We start from the raw sequence: 23,765 nt of genomic DNA on the forward strand, positions 1-23,765 counted from the left end.
GTTTTATTTCCAAGACAGCACCAGGGGGTGAACCACCTGTGGCCTGCATGTGTCCCAACACAAAATCGTAAATTTACTTAAAACATCATGAGATTTTGTGTGTGTGTGATTACATGTCGCAATGTATTTAATGTGTGGCCCAAGACAACTCTGCTTCCAATGTGGCCTGGAGATGCCAAAAGGTTGGACATCCCTGCATAGACCAATATTCTGGTTCACTTGGATATAAGTGTTGGGAATTTTAAATGAAAAGATAGAATTTTGTGAGGAAGATAACATTTAGCCCAATTATACAGAGTGAGGAATACAACATTTTAAGGTATTTTTTGCTAAAATGGAAGCTGTGAAAGAAGAAACGTTTTAAAAAAGTCTTTTGGCAGCTTGCTCCACTCCATTGGCAAGCTGTAGAGGAGGCCTGTTCAAGAGCTAAAACCACAAGTGTGTTCGGGTGCAGAGGGGCCTGGTTATGGCTGAGGAACCCTAAGCTGAGGGGGCCGATGCCTAAGTATCCGAAGAAGGTGGCTGCTGTAAATCTGTAGGATCTGGGAAACCACTGATATCCATTGGTTCTTCTTATGCTTTTTATTCGTCAGATCACTTTAAGAAAGGCTTTTATTGTTTAAAAAAAACAAAACCAAAAACAAACCTCCACTAGGGATAGGAAATAGGTATCATTTTATAGGTAAGTAAATGGTAACCTCTGAAAATTTGGGGGCTGAGTGACATAACTTCATCAGTGCTTCAGGAAGATGATCTTCAGCATAACAGAGGGTTGGAGGGCTGGGAGGACTGAAGACAGGAAGATTAGGTAATAGGCTAGCACAATAGGCCTTTCACCTTTTATCCTCATGGAATTTATAAGACCACGGCCAACTTTGTAGCCACAGAGTGATGGTTACATACTCAGATGAGACAATGTCACAGGAATGTATTTTGTGAGTTGTCAGTATGAAGTTTGTTACGGTGGTGGTGGTATCCTTCTGTTCCTTTCACAGGAAGTGTTTTCTCCCTTTTATTTGATGCTGGTCTAGAGGCTGGATTACCTGGGTGCCACTTGGGCTCCAAGACTATATAACCTTGGGAGAATCACTTCTTGGTTTTCCTCATCAGAAAAAAGAGGTATAATTCTTCTATAAAATTATTTCACACTTACAGCTTCTAAGCAAAATGATTATTTTGATTCCAGTGGCGAATGGCAGTCTGTGTATATCCCACAGGCATCCTTTTATCTGTGTGTGCTGGTAACTTTGAGGAGAGAGTGAGACAGGATACAAGTTAAAAAAGAGTCTACTCTTTTATGATATTTAAATATTTATTTAAGTTTAAAAATAATTTTCATGGCACCAATGATTTTATGCTAACTACATACTGAATATGTAGAAAAAAGTACATTGCTTTGGAGGAAAATGTAACTGAGATTTTTTGGCACACGAAAGGTTAACAACTATTTTTTAATGAAACTAAGAAATTCACATTTGCAGGTAGTTTACCCTCTACTGCTTAAAGATGCAGTACACTATTCTTTAGTAAGAGTTTTATTTCCTCTGATAGATGAAGCTATGGAAACCATTGCTTTTTCAATGAGATCAAATTAATTGAGAGAAAATAAGAGACAGAGTGGAACACAGTAAAACCAGGTTAGAAACTTGAACAATTTTTAATGATGGGGAGATATCAAAAAAGACTAGTCACCAACAAAGGAAGTTTGTTATTCAAGCACTATTTGAAAAGCAAATTGAAGGAAACCTTTCTATCGGTATTTTCTGGGATAAGCCCTGGAAAACAATTAGTCTGAAAGTTTCTATTCAGAGAGAAAAAATCTAGCTGTTGGAATTGGTGTGGACTATTGTACTGTTAGGACTCTAGACACAAGAAATGTACCCAGAAATGGGATACTACATCATTTTCTAATGTGAATATGAATGGTCAGAGTCAAGGCTATTACTCACTGCATAGAAACACCATATTCTACAAACTGAGGTAGGAACACTACACTAAAAGGTAATCTGCTATGTTGCATAAGACAGTAGATATCCAGGTTAAAACCGGCCCCCTATCTCCTGACAGCCTTTTCATCTCTGAGTCTACTTTTTCCACTTTAATTCTGTACTAAATAAAGCCTTTCCTATGTAGATGGCAAGTGGCAGTGGCTAGTTAATTCTAAGTGATCCCTAATCTTCACTAGGATCTCCCTCGGTTTGTCTTATCTCTTGGTAAATAGATGTTTGTAATTCTGCCCAAATTGTTGCTGGTATGGAAATGATCAGACAAGCCCTCTTCCACTCTTAGATTCTGGCCATGTTTTAGCATTCCAGTACTTGGTCTTACTCATCTTGGAATCAGACATCTCTTGCTGGTTGGTTGTTCGAGCACCCTGGATCTTTAACTCACGCCAGGAACTGGAGCAGAGCCGACCCTCTTTCTGCTAGCTTGGGAGGGGGCAGTTTTATTGTGTAAATCAGGGTTGGCAAATTATGGCTTGTGGGCCAATCAGCTCACCATCTCTTTTTATAAATATAAAGGTTTATTGGAACACAGGCTTGCTCCTTCATTTACATATTTATATATACCTCTGGCTGTTTTTGTGCTACAACGGCAGAGTTCAATAGTTGCCGTAGAGTATGGCCCACAGAACCAAAATTAAAAAATTTACTACCTGGCACTTTACAGGAGAAGTTTGCCAACCCCTGGTCTCAATGAAGGGGCATTTAAAATTATGTACCCCTCCGCCCACCCCAAAAGAAAAACCCCATTTTATTCAAAGGCTGTTACATTGTATACACGGACATGGTTCTGCCATCTCAGGGGACAAACCAGGGGCGAGCAAATCTAAGTGACTCATTCTGTTCTCATTTGGGACTGCCCACCACCAGAAGGTGTCAGCAGCTGCTCCATATTGTGTAGGGTCACGGGAATTGTCCACTCACCGTCCTTCAATAAGTCCTCAGGCCCCAGATGACTTAGAAATCACTCCCTGAGATGAAAACAAGATCTCACATGTGAGTGTTTATAACAGTTGCCGAGCTCGAACCTTGGACCCCACACTCACCCTTTCCTGCTATGCTTCTGCATGCTTCCGAGGCTTCCCCCAGCAAGGATGGCAAGTGCTCTTTTCCTACAGCTTTTATTTTCCTCATGCAGAGGGTGACCCTAGGGGGCAGTATTTCTACATCTAAGTGTTGGTCTCTGCCACGTTCACCTTCTTTCTTGGTAGGCATCTGTTAAAACTCCTATTTAAAGAGATTCTTTTCCTGGTCCCTTCCAAGGCTGTTTGTTGATCTTGGAATTCTATTTTCTGAGGCTTTTCATTCTCAGGATCAGTTTCTTTCTTGCATCGTTTAGTTCGTCAGGCTCTATTTTCTTAGTCCATAAAGTAAAAACAAAATATGAATTGATAAGAAAATAACATTTTGTTGCTAAAATATAAGTTGAAATAGTCTTTTTTTTTTTTTTTTTGCTGGGGAGGGGCTTGTACAAAATAAGCACTGCTCTCTGACTCTCAGCAGTCTCAGGTACCTCAGTTCTGGCTTCTGTTCACTACACTTTGTCCAACGTTTCTGACAATTCCTATCTCTAGTACCACCAAATTCATCTAACGCCCCTGGAGCACTCTACAAGTCTTGAGGTTCTTCAGAAAAAAATTACAGAAGGTAAAGTTCATTATACAAAATTCACGGTGATGCCCACTAGGATCTAGTCTAAGGGGACAGACTTACCCCACCCCTGCTGCTGCTGCTGCTGTAGCGCTGGTCCCTTCAGATGCCCACTGTGCTCAGATTTGGGGGGAAAAAAACAAAAGGAAAAGAAAATCCAGCTCAGACCATCATAAGAAGCAAGTTTCCATTTAATCATTCTACAGGATGTTTACTTTTTAAAAAGCTGTGTCTGGCAAGAAAACTTAGCCCCTGAGGCTGCTGTGACGAGCCTGCCGGAACCCAGCAGGACAGCTCCTGCAGAACACACGAGACAACAGCTCTCTAGTCCTCAACTAGTGTCCCACCTGCTGGGTGACACTGCTGTGATCATTGGTAATAGTAAAATAAATTATTTTTATTTGATACTTTCAAAATAATACACATCTATGAAAAATCAAAATTCAAAACCAAAAGTTATCCTGCAAGTTGGGAGGATGAGAAAGAGTCGCCGAGCCTTTCTTGAGAGAACCTCTGAAGGAAATGCGCTTTCCCAGTTTGCTTAGACAGGGCATGAGCCTATCCCTCTCTTCTTCTGGGAGACAACCCTCCTAGGCTGTGGACTTTTGAGTCATGAAAGGAGGACTTGGTACATGTGCCGATGGTTCCGCGATGGGTCCCATTGCTGGGAACAGGTAGCCGGGCTCCTTGGTCCACCTGGCTAGTTACTGGGAGGAGTCATGCCTTCTCAGGTGTCAATGAGCAGGCTCACCACTGAGCGGATTTTGCAGGCAAACCATCGCCTGAGGGGACAAAAGTATTGATAGTGGAATTGTTCAAACTCGGGAGTCTGGCGGATATCGCGGAAAAAGGCAATGTCAAGGTCAGACTCGGTAAGGATGATCAGGAGGAGGAGCAAAACAAAGAGGAGTCCCATGGTCACAAGGAGCAAACGGAGGACACTTAAAACAAACTTATTCACCTGTTCCTCCTCTGGCCTGCCGTGCCCCTGACACAGGGCCCTCAGCTCTCCCCCAAGGGCCTCCACATCGGCAGCAGTTGGGGTGCTGGCCTCAGACTCCTTCTCCTCCTCGATGCTGCAGGTGGCCCCATTGATCTGCCGGGAAAGCAGCATCAGCTCCAGGCTGTGCTCGGCCACAGGGGTGGGCAGCACACTGTCTGCAGGGCTGTAGGCCTCGTCCGCAATCACTGCGACTCGCTCATTGCTGTCTGCCCGGCTGCTTCTCACGTGAGGCAGGAAGGTGTCCCCGTGAGAGGAGGAACGCACCGGGGTGGAATGGGCACTGTCCCGGAGGGACTCAAGGCCTGGAAAGGAAAAAGGAGCATGAGTTGGCTTTCTGTCCCAGTGCTCACATTTTTTCTTTTTGCTTCTGGTTTTGGCCATGTTTGTTAAAGATGGCACCATTCCTGCATCTGGTGTCCTGGGCCTGATCTGTGGCCGCAGTCTGAAAGAGAATGTGAATTGCAGACTACCTCCGATTGAGGACTGGGGCCATGGTTTAGGGAGCACAGGTTTGCCTCCTGGGCTGAGGGCCTTGCCAGGCAGGAATGGGGAGGATGAGGCCGTGTTTTGCGTAGCTCGGCCTCATCTAATGCTGATTTTGGAGCCGAGCGTCCTTTTAACAACCTAGCCACAGCTGCTTGAGCTGGCGAGGCCATCTTTTGGGTTTCTGCAATTGCTGTTGGTCTCTTCAGCCTCCCAGTTCCAGCCATCCTGACCTTGTGGGATGTGAAAACCCTGTCCTTCCTAAGGGCTCTCGGAGAGAGAAGTGCAAGTAGCCCTGGGCAGCTCCCTCTCCTTTCACTTTTGAATGATCTGGGTCCAGAATAGGCTGAGAGGTTCCCTATTTTAGACACTCTAGAGTGCAGAGTGGAGTTTGAGATCTTGCTGGGTGAGGGGGAAACTCTCTTACATTTGTTAGGAGAGAGGGGGTCTTGTGGCCCCTAAAACTACCCACTATCTCTTTATTTTCCCAGATGGAACATTTCTCTTTCCAGGGCTCAAGCTCTGGGAGGGAAAAACAGGAGCTGGTTACTCCTGCAACCCAACGACAGCCACCCAGGCCGGAGGATATGGGCTCAGAGGCACCGAGTGGCTCTCAAGGAAATGGCTTCTCGTTTCAGGTTCAACACCTCACCTGCATTTTCCTTTCCTAGCCATCTTGGTGGTGCCACAGTGGTTCTCCCTGCCTTTATGGCCTATGACACAAGAAGCCAGTCCCCGTCTGTTGCTCTGAAATTGACCCTGACTGCCCCAGAATGAAGCAGATTCCCAGACAAGTAAAACCTTGACCTTCCCAGGGCTGATTAGGGAGTTTGCTGGTGCAGGGCTAGCTTCAAAAGCCCAAAGTTCTCTTAAAAGGCACTAGTGGCCTTTCAGAAGTGTTTTGCATCTTTCCTTGGCTCCCCTGTGGTACAGCCATTGGCACCCAGGCAGCCTGCCTGCCCAGCCTGCTGGAGCCCATTTCAACACCAAGTACAGTTAAGGATTCTCCCGAGGAATGAACCCTGGAATCTGGGTTGTAAACAAGAGGTGGGGGGGTGGGGTGGGTGGCAGCCCCGTTATCAACCTACACTCCCCAGTGTCTCACCATCAGCACGTCTGCTGATGCTCTCAACCTCTGCTTTCAGGAGCTCCTCATGGTCCTGGCTGCATTCTGTTTGTCCCTATGCTAAGAATCTTAAATTTGTATAATGTTTTAATCGTTTTAAATCACTTTCATTTTATCTTTCAACAACTCCATGAAGCAGTGAGTGTGAGAGGTTACAGAACTTTCCCGAAGTCATGTGGTTGGTTGGTTAATGGCAAAGACAAGGACAGAATCCAAGCATCTTTCTATTTCATGGTGCTAATTAATGATCACGTGGTTGGAATTTCTGGGGAGGGGGACAGTGGGCCAGGATGAATTAAGTCAACAGCGTGCACCTTTCTTAGATTGAGGTACTAATTGCTCAAGAAACTCTTGTGCAATAATGTGACATTAAGAGCCTGTTTCCTGTGGCAAAACTTTTGCTGCTCCTTTGACCCGTTTCCCCCAGTGTCCCTGCTCTTGCTCCCCCGTGTGCATGTGAGCATGAAGAACACGTGCCCGGGGGTGTATGATGGGGTCTCTGATAAAACTGAAACCTTCAGGCCCTGACCACACATGGTGTTGGTGCAGCTCCTTTCCCAACCACTCCTCTGGCCCCCTTTCCTCTGGAACCTCAGCGCCCCCTTGCACAGGGCATCTCACACCCTATCGAGGGGCTGTCCCCTCACAGGGACAGCTCTGACTGCCAGATCTTTCAAAGTATGAGCAGCTTACCGCCAGAAGCCACTTCCACGCAAGCTTAGCTTGGCCTGCAGTTTAGCCCTAAGCTGGGGAAGGAGAGAGGCAAAGGCTGTGATATCAGAGAAAATCGGGGGGACACCAGAAGCCACATTAGACTGAATTGCTGGTGTTCTCAGTAAACAAATAGTGGGTATGTATGCATTTTTAGTAGTTGCTGAGAAACACAATTACTCTGTAAATGTTAGTCTTCTGTTCCCTCAGCAGTTAGTCCCATACAGAACTTCAGGTTTCACTGTGAACCACCACCTGCCTCACCCCTTATCAAACCTGTCATTCTGAGGGGATGGGATGGGTGCCGTGCGTGGGACCTGGGCGAGTGGCACAGCAAAACAGAGTGTCATTTTTACCTGGGAGGTGCTCCAGCTGATTGCGTTGCCCAGAGGTGGCTCCCAGGGGGCTGGGGGGCACAGTGGTCAGGAGCCTACCCTGGAGCCGGGGCCCCATCCTCAGGATGCGCACACTCAGGGGTCGAAGGCAGTGATTAGTCAAACGGAGCTGAACTCGGACTCTGGTGTGAATCTTAATCAGACTCTTCCCCATGGTAGCCCAGGAAAGCAGATACTTCTTCAGTGGAAATCAGCTGATCTCTTCATGGAAATCAGCCAGGCAGGGAGACTCAGGGAAAGGACGGAAAACCAGCTAGGGACAGAGGATTGCTGCTGCTCCCATGCTATGGCAGCGCCTTCACGGTGTCTCCCGTGCTGGAGCGAGCCTGGGCTCCATGAGCCTCAGGGCGGGCTGAGCTGCAGGGAAGGAGCAGCTCTGAGAGGACCATGTTATCAGGGGCCTGGATTCAGTCAGAGGCACTTAGAGCCATAAAAAGTAATGCTTACCCAGCCTGTAGCTGTTTCCCTGAGGCCCTTCCGTATAAGGCCCTAGACCTCTGGGAGAGAAGGGAAGGGGACAATCCCCGGGGGTAGGGGGAATGAAGGTTGTCTCAGGAAATCCAGGGTGTGAAGCTATGAAGACTTTAGGCTTTGGACTGAGTGGCTTTGAAGTGTGAGGAACTGGCACTGGGGCTGGAAATGGACTGTGTCTCATCCTTTGCTGGGATGAACCTGGTGCCTTCAGCCTCAGGGTGGATGGGAAGAGGGACGCACAGTTATGTTTCCTCAGAAAAGAAGGAGAAAATCATTCCACTCTCCTGAGATGAACACCCCAAAAGAAGAGGGACAGGGAAAGCCGCACTCAGGTCTCCTGCTCAGTCTACGGGAGGGTGAGCCAGGATGCTGCCTGATGATGGTCAGGCCTCTGCAGTTCCATCCCTTGCGTGGTGATTATACTTGGTAGTTTACACGGTGCCCTTCCAAATTCACACCCCCTCTACAGCGGGGGCAACAGGCTTAGAAAGGTTAAGCTACCTGCTCCAGCAAATACATGGCAGAGCTCTGATTTAAATCTCACCTCGGACTTCCTGACCAGGCCTGTCTGCGCTGTGCTTGCTGCCTGCCCAGTACGTGCTTTAATCTCTTTAAAGTATTGCGCACACCAGCTTCCCTGCCACCAATGTCAGGGAAGATGTCCCCTTTTTACAAGTGGAACAACAAAGACAGTAAGTGAGGCACTCGATGGTGGTTGCCCAGCGAGGGTTCTCAGCCCTAGAGAACCACACACAGGCGAGGCGCAGGTAGTGACACGTCATAAAACCCTAAACACAAACCGGAGATCCTCCCATGGAGCAGATCCTTCCTAACCGGAGTAGTTTTCCATTTTCATTAATAAGCGGCATTCACTCAGAAAGGACAAAGGGCCTTTCCTCCCCAGCCTCCAAGACAGATACGGGTTTGAAATAATCCTGCTGCTTAAGATATTCTGAGGTCCTACAGACCATCATCATCATCGGGAATGAAAATAATTTTGCACCTGTATCCAGGCTTCAGGGCAAACCGGGTCAGTGGCAATGGCAGGAGGACACCATTCCCAGTCTCCTGACAGTGTTAAGTACCTGAGACTGGAGAGGTGTTAACCTCAGGCTGCTGGGACATCTAGTTCCCACTATACACAGACTTTGCCTCTCTTCCCACCTCCATGTACTCCGAAGGGAGGGCAGGGTTGGGAGAGATGGACAGACTGGGTTTCCTAAGACAACATTAAAGAGTTCGATAGCAAGAGGGCAGATTTCTACAACTGAAGTAAAGGTGGTAGCAGTTATTGGAATGCTTCAGAACCGAGAGTTTATATTTTGGTTAACTGCCTCAGCTACCCTGATAATTTAAGCTGTGGAGGTTGGTCAGATCTGGAAAACAAATGAAAAGCCTCTCGATGGGAAGCCGTTTCGGAACTACATGGAACCTGGGAGATCCCACATACACTTTCCCCAAGCACTTTCAGATCCACCACCCGCTCTTGGACTGCAGCTCAGCAGGGCTGGAGGGGGTCCCCCATCGCCTGACACCCAGCTTCATTCCCATCCACTGGAGCAACTTGCTGCTGTCTCTAATGCAAATGCACCACTTCTCAAGGTCCCTGAATGGAACTGGTCTAGGTCACGACTCAGAGAAACCTGTGGTCATCTCCAGAGCTCATGCTTACCTTCCATGATGGAGATGTGAACAGCTCTTCTGCGGGTCCTGGGGACGCTGCTCAGCCTTGGCCCATGGGTTATGGAGGGACAGCTGCGGCTGGGAACCATCCCAGCCCTGAGGTTAAAGAACACTGTTAGCTCAGTGTGCAGAGAGCTGTGGTCAGGATTCAGAGTTGACGAGTAGCTACTAGAACTGCCTGGCTGTATTAAGTCTTTTGTGTTCTAAAAGATCTTTAATACCTGCTTTTTGTCTTTAGTCCCTGGATCCTGCTCAGAGACCCTGCTGTAAACTTGTCCACTTCTCTCACCCCTGACCCACCCAAACCTTCCTGGAGTGTGGCCACAGTGCCACTGGTCTCTGGAGGAGGGTCAGGGAGTAGTGTCCCAGGATAATCCGTGCTCCCAAAAATGTGCCTGAAGATGGATATGGCAGCCTCCCCTGACCTCCAGCAGAGGTGGCTGGTGGTGATGCTCCCGTTCCCAGAGGTCAGGCTGGCGGGCAAACCCTAACTCTCTTGGCCAATCACATTCTTTCTGGGTCTCTTCGGGGTCTAGGAGATGGACTTCTAGGAATACATGATTTATAATTATGCATGAAGCATGGATCTCAAAACTAGTTTACACGTAGTGTGAGAGGGCTATGGGGCTGTCCCTGGCTTTCTGTAATGAACTGATTGCACAGCCAAAGAAATCCTGCTGCCTGGAATGTCCTCCACGGTGTATAAGCAATCTCAGGACTTGGGAGGACAGGCGAGAATCACCCGGGAAGGTGGCTCCTGGGTCTGATGCATTGTCTGTGCTGCCTGTATCGGCCGGCCTTCCCTCCCTCTCCTCCCAGGCTCAGGGATTCCAGGGTCAGACGGCTTCCCACCCCTTTAGCTGAGATGAGATTCTTCACCTCTCCTGCCCTGTTCTCCTTCCGCCTTTTGGGAGCCATTGTGGCCAGAATCTTCACATCACTCAAACTGCTGGCTCTTTTGAGGTTCCGGAACCTATGCTCGAACTGCTTTTGGGGGAAGCCCCTGGCAGCCTACCTGTGGATTTCCGGTGGCTCCCGTTTGATCTTGGCACTTGACTCCATCACTTCCTTTGCAACTCGGCCACTGTAAGTAGTGTAATAAAACAAGGAGGAAATGAGACAGGGTTCCAGAACGGGCTCCTCTCTAAGATCTTAGATTGCTCTGGCTGAACTGCGAAGTGGCCTCTCTGGCCTGCCCGTTCCCACGGTTTAGGCCACCGTGAAAGGCTTGCTTGCTGGGGTAAAGAGTTTTAACATGCCCTGACAGCTGATCTTAGAGAGCTCTTTATCTCTGGAGTCTTTGGGATCTTCCATTCTCATTTATGAATGGTTTCTCATTGTCCAGCATGTTCCAAAATATCACAAAAAAAATCTTTACACAGACATGAAAATAACTACTGTCACAGTCCTATTGTGTGGCTGTTGTAAGGGCAGGAGGAGAAGGCACTCACTGAAAACCCTATAGACCCAGCCACAGGGAAGGAGAGAAATGGTCAGAGGGTTAGGAGACAGAATTTGGTGGAAACCTCAGGTTTTTCTGGAGGTTCCCAGTTTCTTTGTTTTCCAGGGTAAGGACCGCTGAGCCACTGTCCTGGAGAGAAGGGTCTGAGAATAGGTCCACAATGGTTACTTACTGTCACTATTTACCTGTATCGGAACCGGCTCCCTTTAAAAAATAAATTGCTGCTGGACACTGTGCGGACTTGGCTTGACTTCTCCAGCCTGCAGCAAGACAAAGTCCAGTGTGAGAGATGGCCCGCAGCAGTCTCTCAGGCTGCCGCAGCGCCTGCCCAGCTCTTTCCAAAGAAAGCCCTCAGGAAAAGGCCCTTCACAGCTGGGCTGGTCTCTGACTCTCCTGCAGGATCTGAGGGCTGTGCTCACGGCCTCAGTGTCAGGGACAGGCATGCTGAGGCCCACTCTCCTGTCAGGGGAGTGAGGGCTTCCCCAGGGTGCTTCATGGGGTTGACCAAGGAGACTGAGAGGAAAAAGTTAGGGGTGATGGTCTGGGGGAGTAACAAATGCCTCCCACTGAATTGCAGCGGTGTGACCTTGGGCTTCTCTCTCTCTCTCAGCCTTAGTCTTCTTATCTATAGAATAACAGGCTGGGACTATTCGACCTCAGGAGTCCTTTCCAGTCCTAGCATCTAATGCTTTGTGTCCATGTCTCGGTGATGAGGATGGAGAAGAGAGTGGGGCTGCTTTCCTATGCCATCTCCTGGGAGGGTCCTCGAGTGCATTACCATGTTACAGGCCCTGAGAAGTCCTGACATGAAGAAGCTAGCTTAACTTTAATGAAAGTTTCATCACTTATTTGAACTTGGAACCATGCTGCCATCCCCAGAATGCCTTTAACATCACTCTCAAGGCTGTAGAGACAGCTGATGTGGAGACGATGGAAGGTCAGGGACACTGGAATAAAATACCCTTTCGGGTGACTTCTCTGATCCCACTTTGAAAAGCAAGTTTGGGCAGAGCTGCCCAGAGTGAAGTATCCCAAGAGCCAACTTGGCCCACAGCATGCCCTGGATGCCCTGCTTCTACTGCAGCCTGGAACCCATCTAGGTCTGAAGCCTTTGCTAGGAGTGGGCAGTAAATATTGAGGGAACTGTCCTCACAATCCATGAACAGCAGTTCCTGAGAGTCACCACCCTCACCTATCTCAGGGCTCTGTGAGGCTCAGCCTGCTTGCCTTCCTGCCCAAGCACATTCGTGGGTCTGACCTGGCTCCCCTCAGAGCACTGGGCCAGAGTCAGGAATCTGCGAATGAGAGAGGCTCAGCTGCTGCTGCTAGAGACTTGGCACAACTGGGGATCTGACCCAGGCTAGAGACTTTGAGCACTTAACTAGAACATTAAATGGTTAATGGGAAGCTGCAAAGGGACCTTGGTTTCCACCGTGGGTGTTGGCAGGGCTGGGTGGGTGTGAAGGTCTATTAATGATTGGAAAGACTCAGAAACTGAGCTCGGTCACAGGTGCAGAAGCACAGTTCTGGTCCCGTGACAGAGAAATGAAGGCCTCCAGAAATGGTGCTGAAATGCTTTCCTGGCTTTCCTGGGACAGCCAGGGACTGAACGGGAGGGGAATCTGACCACGCAAAAGGAGAAGTCTTTTCCAAGTGTCTTCTCTTTCATGAGAGGAATGAAGGTCACTCAAGTTAGCATTCAGGCCACCCGCTCAGTTCATCCTGATTCCATATCAAATGCATAGAAAGTTGGAAGCAGTTCAGAAAGCCTGACCCAGAAACAACTTCCGGGGCAGTGTCCCCAGTAAGAGGGAGGAGTCCAGTTCTGCTGGTCAGCATCCCAGAGCAGGCCGCGTGGGTAGCAAACAAGTCTGCTCTCTCCAGGATCCTTCAGGTTACTGGAGGGAGAACTATGGCCTATTGGGCGGAACACACCACACACTTTTGTCTTATGTTGTCCTCATTAAGGTACAGCTTGTTAAATCATAAATCATTGCATTCTAAAAACAAGACCAAGGGTTTTAGCCAAATGCACTTTATCTGGCATCTCTCCAGTTTCTCAATGGGCTCCTTCTTTGCTCCCTAATGCTCTTATGACCACTTTCTTAAGCAAAGAAAACTGAGCACAAAATTCTCAAACACTTTACAAAATTCTATGGTAAATAAAGTTGTTTTTGGCTCGAAGTAGGCTTCTTAATACGAGACAAGTCCTTGCCCCCCTCCAGCCGCCCCATCCCAGGCTCCTGGGCACTTGGCCTGTCATTTGGCAACACCTCTGGCTGCGAGGTTCCCGGAGGGGCTGGACCAATGCCAGCCTAGCACCGGCTCACCCACTGGGGAGTGGGCCCCGGGGTCTTTCTAAGGCTTAGGGAACTGTTCTGGGCTGCGCCTGCTCTTTCATGGACCTGTCGTGTTCCGAGCTGTCCTAGGGCTCGGACTGGCTCCGCGGGGCCAGTTTGGTTTGAGTCAGGCACCCACGGGCTTCTTCTGGCCCAAGACTTGCTCTGGGAACCCGGGACTGGTTTGCCACTGAGGGCGGTCCCAGGACGTCACAAGGCAGTCCCCTTGAGCAGCTCTATAGAGACATGTTTCCAGACCCAGTCAGTTCTGTCCCTCCACGGGGTGCACACAGACACCCACCCAAAACGGGGTCTGAGTTTTACAAGGAAGCCCAGCCCTGTCACCTCATATCTCATTTCTCCAAGTTTCCTACCCGTCACTGCTCTAAAAGTAGCTTTTATGACTTTGGCTCTGCGAGTGACAGTCCCCATGCCAAATGTCCACTCACTTGTAGAAGGCTTGGTTCTCAATTCCACATTTCCAGAGGTGCTTGCAGGCTTCTGGAGTTGGAGCAAAATATGTGAGAATAATTTTCTTTTCCTACAAAAAATCCCACATAGAAACAGCTGAGTGTGGACGCAGAAGTGGAGGGTGAAGTAGGCCAGGACCCTGAGCCCTGAGCTGTCTGAGGGCTCCCACGACACGCACAGGCTGCGGACGGGGAAGGGGAGGGGCTGCCTGGCCGCCGGCTAGTCGGAAGAGAAGGCCCGCAGGACCCGCTGGTACGGGGCTCAGTTGTGCGCATGAGTTCACACCTGGCAGGGCCAATCAGAGTCAGTCTCAGCTGGCACAAATTGAACCAAGAGTCCTCACCAGAGAAAGTGGTTCTCATATCTAAAATGTTTTTTTTTTCTATTTATTATCTTGGAATTTCCATATGGAAGCAAAATAATCTTACTTTGATTGCATTTCCTGGAGGCATGGAACCTCTGGGTGTCATTGGCATCCCTAAGGAAGCCCTATGTTCCAGCTCCTAGCCACCTCTCCCGCACCTCCGGATCTTGACCTTGGTCTTTGCTTAGCATGCAGATGGCTCAGCTCTACCTGGATGGAGCATGTTGGTTCAGCCCTGGCCTCGGGAACCATCCCAGTACCCCAGCCCTCCTGAAAAGAAGGAAGCCAGCACTCACCTCTTTTTGACTTACGTATAAATAGAAAGTCTTCCCTTCAAATTTCAGCTTGGTCACTTCATTCCTAGAAGCACAAAGAGAGTGCCAGTCACTTTGCTGTGGGCTGCTTGTTCACCGCCAAGTCTTGTAGATGCACAGCCCACCCCGACTGGCAGGGGCTCCAGGCACAGACACAGTTTTAGCCAAAATCAGAACTAAAACAAGACAGCAGCGCAGTGTTGGAACAGTTCAATCCACAGTTTTCTGCTCAATCAAACTCTAATAATTGGGTGAGAGGAGGAGTTCAGGCTCACTCATAGTGGCTGTCAAGGGAAGCATTGGCATGGGAAGTGAGTCTAGGTAGAGCGGTCCCGGGCCATTTCAGGACTTGGTTCATAACACAGGTGCATTATCCGGATGGGACTATCAAACATAAGATGCCACAGTAGCTGATGAGGCCAAAGTTCAAGATACAGCAAATAATGAAAAACAATGCAACCAGGTTCTGAGGGAGTTGAGTCTTTCAGGTGACTGTGCCACTGGATGGAAAATGCGGTTTAATGCAGACACATGTCAAACGATCTCAGGGAGGGGGCGGAACAACATACCAAAGAGAGAGAACAGATTACATGGAACAGTCATGCAGCGTACTGACCAGGAAAGGGGCTTAGGGGTTTTTGTAGAAAAATCCTTGAAGCCACCAGCCCAGTGAATGGCTGCAGTAAAAGAGGCAAACAGGATACTGGGGTATATCACCCGTGGGACAGACACAAATCAGAAGAAGTGACATGGTTACTGTACATGGCGCGGCTTAGACCTCACCTCCACATACTGCTTGCAGCCTTGGTTACATTTACAAAGTGGAAAAATGACCAGGGTCATGGGTGGATGTCCCTGAGAGCCAGAGAACTAGGCCTCAGCACTGGTCACTCTTCCCTCCATTTGCCTGACACGGCTGCCCTTTGGAGCCGACAGCCCTCCAGCCTCTCAGGGGGCGAGGTCCTCATCATTCTGCCCGCTGGCACCATGGAGTCTGACCGCGCACATCTGCCTCTACTTGGCTTCTTCCTCTTTGCAATTTTTAGGGAGATTTCCTCAATATCCTAGGAAGTAGCTGAAAGGTAGTGAGAACCATGCGTATCCGGTTTACTACTGGACTGAACTGAGGGGACAGAGGAGGGTCACATTCCCTGGAAATCACGGTTGTGTCAGAATGAGAGTTCACAGCTCTGACCACCATTTCTGAGCTAATACAAGACACAGTGCAGTCCCTCCCTGTTTGGCTCCCGGCTAATCAGTCACTCGATCTCTCTCGCACACAAAATACGTATCAATCAGTTAATATATAAATGAGCACACAGATCGTCTAGGCTTCAGCAAGAAAGACAGGGAAGTAAGAGTTTTCTATTGGAAGTGAGATTGGGCTGACACCTATGAAGGCGGAGACATTGTGAAGAGGAGACTTCCTGCAGACAGGAGAGGATGGGGGTCCGGGGGAGCCAGGCGAACATCCTGACTTCTGGGAGGGGCGTAGGGACACTTTGGGAACTGCAGGTCCCTGTAACAGGTGTGTCCTACCTCAGGAAGCAGCTACTCTGTTCAAGTGTGGCCCAGGTCAGAGTGTGGCCCAGGTGCTGGGCTAAGGGACACCAGACAACCCAAATGAATCTAGGCAGCAAGCGCTCCTCACTGGGAGAGTGGTGGCCTGATGTTGCTCATTGTCTTTTTTTTTTTTTAATTTTAGAGAAATGGGGAAGGGAGGGAGAAAGGAAGTGAAACATCAATGTGTGGTTGCCTCTAGCACACCCCATACTGGGGATATGGCCCGCAACCCAGGCATGTGCCCTGACTGGGAATCAAATGGGCGATACTTTGGTTCGCAGGCCTGCGCTCAATCCACTGAGCTACACCAGCCAGGTCCTCATTGTCTTTTCTTGAAAAGTATTTTGTTGGACAGAAGACCCCGAATCTTCACCATCTTTACCCAGAGAGCACAGTGAGTCGGCCGACTTGTGCTGGGTTGTGTCTGAGATCAATGTCACTAGCACTTGGTTATCATCGTGTTGCCCGTCTTCACAGGAGCAGTGAGGGTGGAAAGGTGGGGTCTGTCTCTAAGGTCAGTATGGGAGCCAAAGAGGATGTGGGAGCACTGATGCCCTGCAGTACCCTCAGCAGAAAGCTCACCAGGAAGCAGCTCCATCTCCAGATTCCCATTGGCTCTTCTGGACCAAGGAAAGCCACTTGTCCAAGCCCATTGGAGGAGTTGGCCGGCTTAGACTTGGCAGTCTAAGGCCCAAAAAGGAACAGAAATCACAGGGGCTTGGTAGAATATGCAACATGTTTTGATGAGGCTCACAGATGTTTGCACAGGCCAGAAAAAGGGTTTCCAGGGCAATCAAATGTCCATCAACAAGCCAGAGTCTGCACTGCATCGGCTCCCAGAGGCATGCAGCAGGACAGACCCCAAACGGACAGTTCAGAGTGGCTTCAGCTGAGGCAGTGTCTCCTGCCTGCTAGCAACGGGAGTGGGAGAGGGAGGAAAAAGTGGGGATGGGAGACAGAGCAGCACCTGTGCTCTTGCAGGCAGTGCCCACGGTGTGGGTTGGCCTGAGGAGGGTGTTTGCCAGGGCAGCAGGGTAACGTCTGTCTCCCCAGGGGACCCTGTGAGTCCCTCCTGTGTTAGGACAGTGGGTGAGGGAGTAAGTCCCCTGCAGGTGCTATGGCTCTCAGCAGGGAACCGTCCCAAAGTCTCAGTCCTTGTGGGAACTTGGCGTCTCTAACATTGGCTCTAGCCCTAAGCCTCTCATCATACCTGGAAATCCACCCTCCACACCCTTTCTTCCTCTGGAGAGGCTGTTGGCTCTCAGGAACACCCCTGTGGAAGAATAGGATCCCCAGAAGAGACCACTACCTTCATCAGTTAGCACTGCGGATGCAAGGCTTGGGAGAGGGCTCAGAACCGGAACTGCCCAATCACAGACAAAGGACATGGGAACCACAGCCCTCCCCAGTTAGTGAGGTATGAAAAGCCTGCCTTGGAAATGAAGATATTCACCATTTAATGAAGTGGACCCTCTTGTTTCCTTGAAGAACAACAAACCCAAAAGGTGTGAAGGCGAGAAATGCAGCATTTCCTGACACATCCTGCAACACAGAAAGACTTCTCATCAGGGGGGTCCAGGGACGGAGGAGACAGGGTGAGAAACAGTTGCTCATCGGTTAATACCTGGTCCTGGCAGGAGGTCACGGAGGAAGAGCACGGCCTTTGGAAGTAAAAGGCAAGTTACTTACCTTCCCTGAGCCTCGGTGCCCATAACTGTAAGCTGTCGATTAGAATTACCAACCTTGGAAGGCTGTGTGGACCTCCGAAGAGAAGGGCAAACCCTCACACATCGCTGGTGGGGCTGGAAAGAGGCGCAGTCACGTTGGAAAGCAGTTTGGAAATCCTTCAAATTGTTAAGCATAAAGTTTACCTTATGACCCAGCAATTCCACTCCTGGGCTATACCCAAGAGAACTGAAAACGTATGTTCACAAGGAAACTTGTACATGAATGTTTAGAGTAGGATTAATTATTCATAACAGCCAAAAAGTGGAAATAATCCCAGTGTCCATCAACTGATAAATGAAAGCGCAACGGAATAACGTTCAGCAGTAAAAAGGGGTGAAGTGCTGACACGCGCTACCACCTTTGCAAACACGGTGATGGAAGAAGCCAGTTCCCAAAAAGATCACAAGTCGTATGATTCCATTTGAATGAAATGTCCAGAATAAGCAAATCCACTGAGACAAAAAGCTCCTGGTTGCCAGGAGCTGTGGGGAAGGGGAGGTGGGGAGTGGCAGCTAGGGGGTGTAGGGTTTCTTTTTTGGGGGTGATAAAATGTCCTAAAATTAGATGGTGGTGATGTTTGCATAACTCTGTGAATATACTAAAAACCACTGGACTGCATAGTTGTAAAAAGGGTGGATTTTATGATATGTGAATTACATCCCCAAAAAACTGCTATGAGGAGGAGAGAGAGGGAGTGGGAATATGGCGGCTCCCTCTGGGAAGCTCAGCTGAAGGAAAGCAGCAGCTGGCACGTGAAGCGGCCGTCACCAGCCCTGCCGGTGCCTTAACCGACAAAGAGGCCCCCTGGTCACTTGCCACCATCCGTCTGTAAACACCAGGCTTGAGGCTCTGCTGAGCAAACAGGTGCAGGGGAAGGTGTAGGTCACGGTCCCCTCGCCTGGGAACAGGAGCTCCGGGAGGACCAGGTCTTTTCCAGTTTGGGGTGGGGCACAGAAACCTGGCCCCCGGGCTGTGCTCTCTCGGGCCCCTAGTAGGGGCCTCGGGTGAGCATCTGCTCTGTCAGGGTGTGTGTTCGGGCCAGAAAGTCATGGCAGGACTCCGGTCAAATGCGTGCGCAGGACAGTAGTCGGCCATCACTTCGACGGTGCCACGGAGCCCGGGTCAGGCAGCTGGCGCGAGGTGGACAAGCGGGGGCCCTGGCTGCCGGGCTCTCCAGTCTCTCCTGCCTTCAGGACTTACTGCCTGGAACAGATCTTCAGCCCCTTTCGTCCTGAGAACAGTGGGGCCTCTGCAAGGGCTTCATGAGCCTTGCCTCAAGAAAAAAAAATGCAGCTTTGCCCTAAAACTGTCTCATAGAGTCAGGGTTACAGGTGTGAGCTTCTGGGCCCAGGGAATAAATCATGTTTTGTAAACATTTCCAATTAATGTATTTTTATTATTGTCCCCAGGGTCTGTAGTGACCCTGACACTTGGCTGCAAATACAATGTCATCCAACCCACGGGCACAGCAAAAAGCTGTTTAAAAATAACCTGAATGGAGATACGGTGAAACCACGGGGCTGGATCCCCTCCTGCCTGTCATTGGTGCTTGGTGGTGGTGAACACCTGAGCGCCAGCACTGCGCAGGGCACGGTCCCTGCCGGGGGGCACCAGCACTAACCTGGCAGAGATACAAGCTGAGATACGAGCTGGACCTTAGGGTGGAGGACGTCTGGGAGGGGTGGGCAGGGAGGCAGCCTGCCTCAGACGGAGGGTGGGCGCCAGGGAGCTTTCCACACACTGTGCAGGCAGGAGCCACGGGACTCCTAAAACTGCAGGTTTCCAAAGACCGAGACTTGACCTTATTTGTACTCTCGGAACAGGCCTGCAGTGGGGTGCGCCAGAGGGGCCAGAGTGGCTGCAGTGGGGGAAGAACATATGGGAGCAGAAATGAGATGGAAGGCACAGTGGGGCGCGTCGGGGAAGGGGTTTTCCAGGGTTCCCTGACACAACAGAGACCTCAAAGGAAGAATGGATGGAAGGAAGGGAACCAAGGGTCAGGCCTACAGCGGACTGAGGATGGCCTGAGGTAACCGGGAAAGAGCAGACAGGGCAGCAGCAGGGTGGGCAGAGAAGGGCCTTTCTGTCTCTTGCGCCGCTGAGCCTGGTGGCCAAAGGGAGGGCTGAAGAGCACCTGCGCCACACCCACGGCGCCTCGGGCTCTCGGGCTCAGGCTCGGGGACAGACCGCTGGGGCCCAGGCCCTGGCTCCGCCACTCCCTGCCTGTGTGACCTCGGCCAGGTCCCTTTCTGTTTCACACTCCCCACTGTAAAATGAGGGTGGATACAGCTATCTGCCTCTTAGGGTGTGCTTAGTGGTTGTGTTGTTGATACTAGAGCTGCTACTGATTAGCTTAGTTTGTTGAACTTAATTCAAAATCTTATTTTGATAAAACCTAACATGTTACTATTTTTCCCGAAGTTGATGGATTTAAATGTTGTTAGTTGGGAAATGAGGGTGTGGGAAGTTGGGGTAGAAAGGGAGAAGTCACTCTTGTTAGGGGACCATGGAAGAAGGGGATTTGGGGGCTACACGTGGGGATTGAAATGAAAGTAAAGTGGGCAGAAGGGGAAGGAGGCAGAGGCTGTCACACAGATCTGTGGGAGCCACCCCGGGGACTCTGGCCACGGCAAAGGGAAGAGAAGGTCCCCCCATGAGCTGGGTGCTGCCGGCCGGGCTGCTGGGCTGGCCTCCCAGTGAAGGCAGCCACTGGAGTTAGCGGGGAGCAGCCTCTCCTGACCACACTGGCTGACTCAGAACAGGGAACAGCTGGGAACAGACCCTGATGGATGCCACGTCACTCCAGTGAGAAACAATAGCACGGTGACCAATCCCAATCCAGTGTCTCACGGAGCAATTCTCCAGGCTGCTCCCAATGCCACCGTTGTTCCAGGTGAAGGCCCCGGCAAGGCCCTGGTGCCTGGGTGTCCACGGGGGCAGGGCAGCCAGAACGTCTGCTAGTGTCCGGCACTCGAGGCGTAGGACTTGGAATTCCAGGGGGAAAGCTGTTATCTGCACCAGCACGAAAACACCAGCGGGCAGCCGCGCCGACACCTTCTCTGGAACCTTCCCAGGTTCTTCTATCTAACATGCCATTCTCACTGTGAGCCTGCCTGTGGGGTTTGTGTGCGCAAGGACAAGTTATGTGACGAGAAGAGGGAAATGAGGGCGAGAAGTGACACAGACAACAGTGGCCTGTCCCTTTCCCATCCTGATGAGATCAGTACCCACAGGACTGAGCTATTAATGGACCCAGGAGGCAGAATAAAAACTCGGGGCTTGCAGCCACGGCGGCTAGCTCCGTCTCCACTCAACATCCGCCAACAGTCAGAAGGATTCAGTTCACTTTTACAGTTGAATGTAGAAGTTAATTTTCAATTTTTCATCTTTGTGGAAAGTGTTTTCTTTTGGTTTAGGACCCCAGTTCTGTCCCCCCGCCCATTCCTCACCCGAGGATATGCTTATTGATTTTTAGAGGGACAGGAGGGGTGAGGAGAGAGGCAGATGTGAGAGAGAAACATCGGTCCACCGCCCCTGTGCGCGCCCCGAGTGGGCTGCAGCCGGGAGCCGTTCGGTGTGTGGGACGGTGCTCCAGCCAGCAGAGGCCCCAGGCCAGGGCCCAGCTCTGTTTTTCATTTCCTCTGTGACTTACTTATCTTCTCTGAACTTTAGTGTCCTCATTTGTCAAATAAGGACAGTAAATAGTACTTCAAAATACTACCTCTGTCTGATGGCCTAAATGACTAATGGTCAGGACATGGCCAGAGGTGTTTCCACGGAAGGAGCGTGGGCCTGCACTGGGTCACTCGCACGTTCCGTTGGAACCCACCATCAGACTTGACCTGCACCATCGACGGTCCACCCTGAGGTGATCACGCTGCCCAGAAAAGGACTTTGGGAAATCACAGCACTGACAGGTTCTTGGAACCAGCCTGGTCCCCACAGCCTGGACCTCCAGATACAGTGAAGTGGGCTTCCGTCTGCTGCCTCCCCAGAGGGCGTCCTGGGTGTGACGGAGTAGGGACCCAGCATCCTTGCTTGTTACGCCTCTCTGGGTCATCCTTAAGCTAACACAGTCCAGGTGCACGAAGCCTCTACTATTCTTTAAAAACCTTAGTGAAGAGGGGTCCACACGCCCTTCTGGACACTCATGCCCATTCCTGAAAGAGCTCGTAGCTGGGAGCCTGTAAGTCAATCACGAAAATTGCCGAGTTTCAATATACTCACACCCGGCCCCTAGAAGCTAGGGTGGAGATCAGGAGGAGGAGGTGCCCTGGAAGAGGCCTGGCATCACCCACGGCAGCTCAGAAAGTCACGTTTTCATTTCAGCAGTGAGCCTAACGAAGTAGCCGACAGGGGCCCTCCTGAGGGCGAGGGCGAGTCACCACTGACCCTTCCTGTTCTGTTTCTCTGAGGTCGGGGCAACTCGTCCAGCCGGGGAGGAGGGTTTATTCAGAGAGAAGTCCAGGTGGCTGCATTATGAAAGTGATGATCCTATTTGAAGAGCAAAGTAACGCCACTGTAATTTTATTTGTGTGGTTGCTCCAAACTAGATCCTGCTGAAATCAGTTTTCTCCTGGTCTTTTCAGAACTTTACATCGTTCAAGTTTTGTATGGTTTCAGTAGTTTCGTAGGTCTTTGCCTTCTCTCTGTCACAATTGGCAGTGGGTCCCATTTTGCTCCTAAATAAATGCCATCTCTCCAGAGGGAAGACAGTGAAAGATAACTGAAGGAGCACAGCAGTGAGACAGACAATTCTGGGTTCAAGTCCCAGAACTGTCTGCTCTGTACCAGGAACTATGGATGTGTCTGTCAGTCCCAGAGGCTCAGTGTTCTTATCTTAAAAGGACAAAAATGTCTTGACAGTGTTATTGAAAAGACTAAATGAGACAGTGCACATAAGTGCTTGGTACCTCCGTTCAATAAATGGCATCTTCATGACTCATGATCAGGGTGGGCACAGGCTGGGTACCTGTGACGGCCTGCTCACTGCAGCCCAGGGCAGCCACGAGTCCCAGGGCCCCCTGGAAGGAACAGGATGGTGGGTTCTCGGGTTGGAGAGGAGTTGGGGCCGGGGAATGGGTTGCAATGCTGGGCTGCCAGCGGTTTGCTCCGCTCTCCTCGCCCAGCAGCTGTAGGCTCGGTCTGCTGGAGCTCCTGCCAGGAGTTGGGGGCTGGGGGAGATGCAGAAAGCTCGTGACAGCCTGTGGGAGTTGAGTTTGGGCATCATAGTAAGCCAGCCAGATATCGGAGCCCCCCCGCCCCCCGTCTGTTCCCACCCAGAGTTGGTGGGATCTCCTCTTCCTGGTGCCAGAGCCAGAGACAAGGAAACTGTGGGTGGAAAGAAACCATCGGCATGGTCGGAAAGAACAGCAGCTTCTTAATTGGTCCAGGAGAACAGAGCCCAGCCAAAGTGTTGTTCTGCTCTCATTTAATTATCAAAACGATTCCTCCTCTTCTGTCCTCCCTAGGGCTGCGTGCCCCAGATTCCCTGGGCCCAGTAATTGCCTCTCTGTTAATAGAAATCATCAGTATTTATTACACCGAGTGCTCCAGCTTATTCCAGCTCTCCTTGTAGCAACGTTAAGGCGAATGCTTGGTAGCACACCACCAAAGTGACTCTACTTAATGACAAGAGTAAATGCTCCCGAACTGTTCTTGCTGAAGAAGGCTGAGGAGATCCTGAGCCGGAACCCAGTGAGATGAGCTGAGGGGCCACGTGTGGGGTCTGCAGCAGGGCCCTGGTGTGGCCCTGGTGAGTGAGAAGGACAGGGCCCAGGAAGAAGGGACTGGAAGCCCAGTGCTCTGACTGCTCGCACCTTCTCCCTGAGGAAGTCTCCTGGGGGCTCCTGTTCCTTACAGAGACACAGTGGGAAGTGACTCGAGTTCGACTTCTTGCTCTACCACTCGGGGCCCTGTAAATTGTGGCTTCCTGGGACTTGTATCTTCTCATTGATAAACCAGGAAGAATGATACCCACCTCCCAGGGCTGGCGT

At 50.3% G+C, this 23,765-nt stretch overlaps 1 protein-coding gene across 3 annotated transcripts in view; it reads right to left on the reverse strand.

The window, feature by feature from the left end:
- Positions 1–1,345: 1,345 nt before the first annotated feature.
- FRMD5 (FERM domain containing 5) overlaps positions 1,346–23,765 on the reverse strand; it is a 287,226-nt gene continuing 264,806 nt past the window's right edge. The window contains exons 8-16 of one of the 3 annotated variants that reach the window (XM_045823690.1): positions 17,495–17,583; positions 14,461–14,524; positions 13,779–13,870; positions 11,176–11,250; positions 10,544–10,612; positions 9,518–9,624; positions 4,615–4,958; positions 3,717–3,766; positions 1,346–3,360 (exon numbers count right to left, since the gene is read on the reverse strand). In XM_045823690.1, coding sequence (XP_045679646.1) covers positions 3,354–3,360; positions 3,717–3,766; positions 4,615–4,958; positions 9,518–9,624; positions 10,544–10,612; positions 11,176–11,250; positions 13,779–13,870; positions 14,461–14,524; positions 17,495–17,583 — 897 coding nt within the window. In that variant the 3' untranslated portion in view covers positions 1,346–3,353. Of the gene's footprint in view, positions 4,959–9,517; positions 9,625–10,543; positions 10,613–11,175; positions 11,251–13,778; positions 13,871–14,460; positions 14,525–17,494; positions 17,584–23,765 lie in introns of all 3 variants that reach the window. The other 2 variants (XM_045823692.1, XM_045823689.1) reach the window with 2 other exon arrangements.

This window comes from Phyllostomus hastatus, unplaced genomic scaffold, assembly GCF_019186645.2.
Source record: "Phyllostomus hastatus isolate PE091 unplaced genomic scaffold, TTU_PhHast_1.1 phas_scaffold_501, whole genome shotgun sequence".
In the NCBI taxonomy this organism is placed as follows: Eukaryota; Metazoa; Chordata; class Mammalia; order Chiroptera; family Phyllostomidae; genus Phyllostomus; species Phyllostomus hastatus.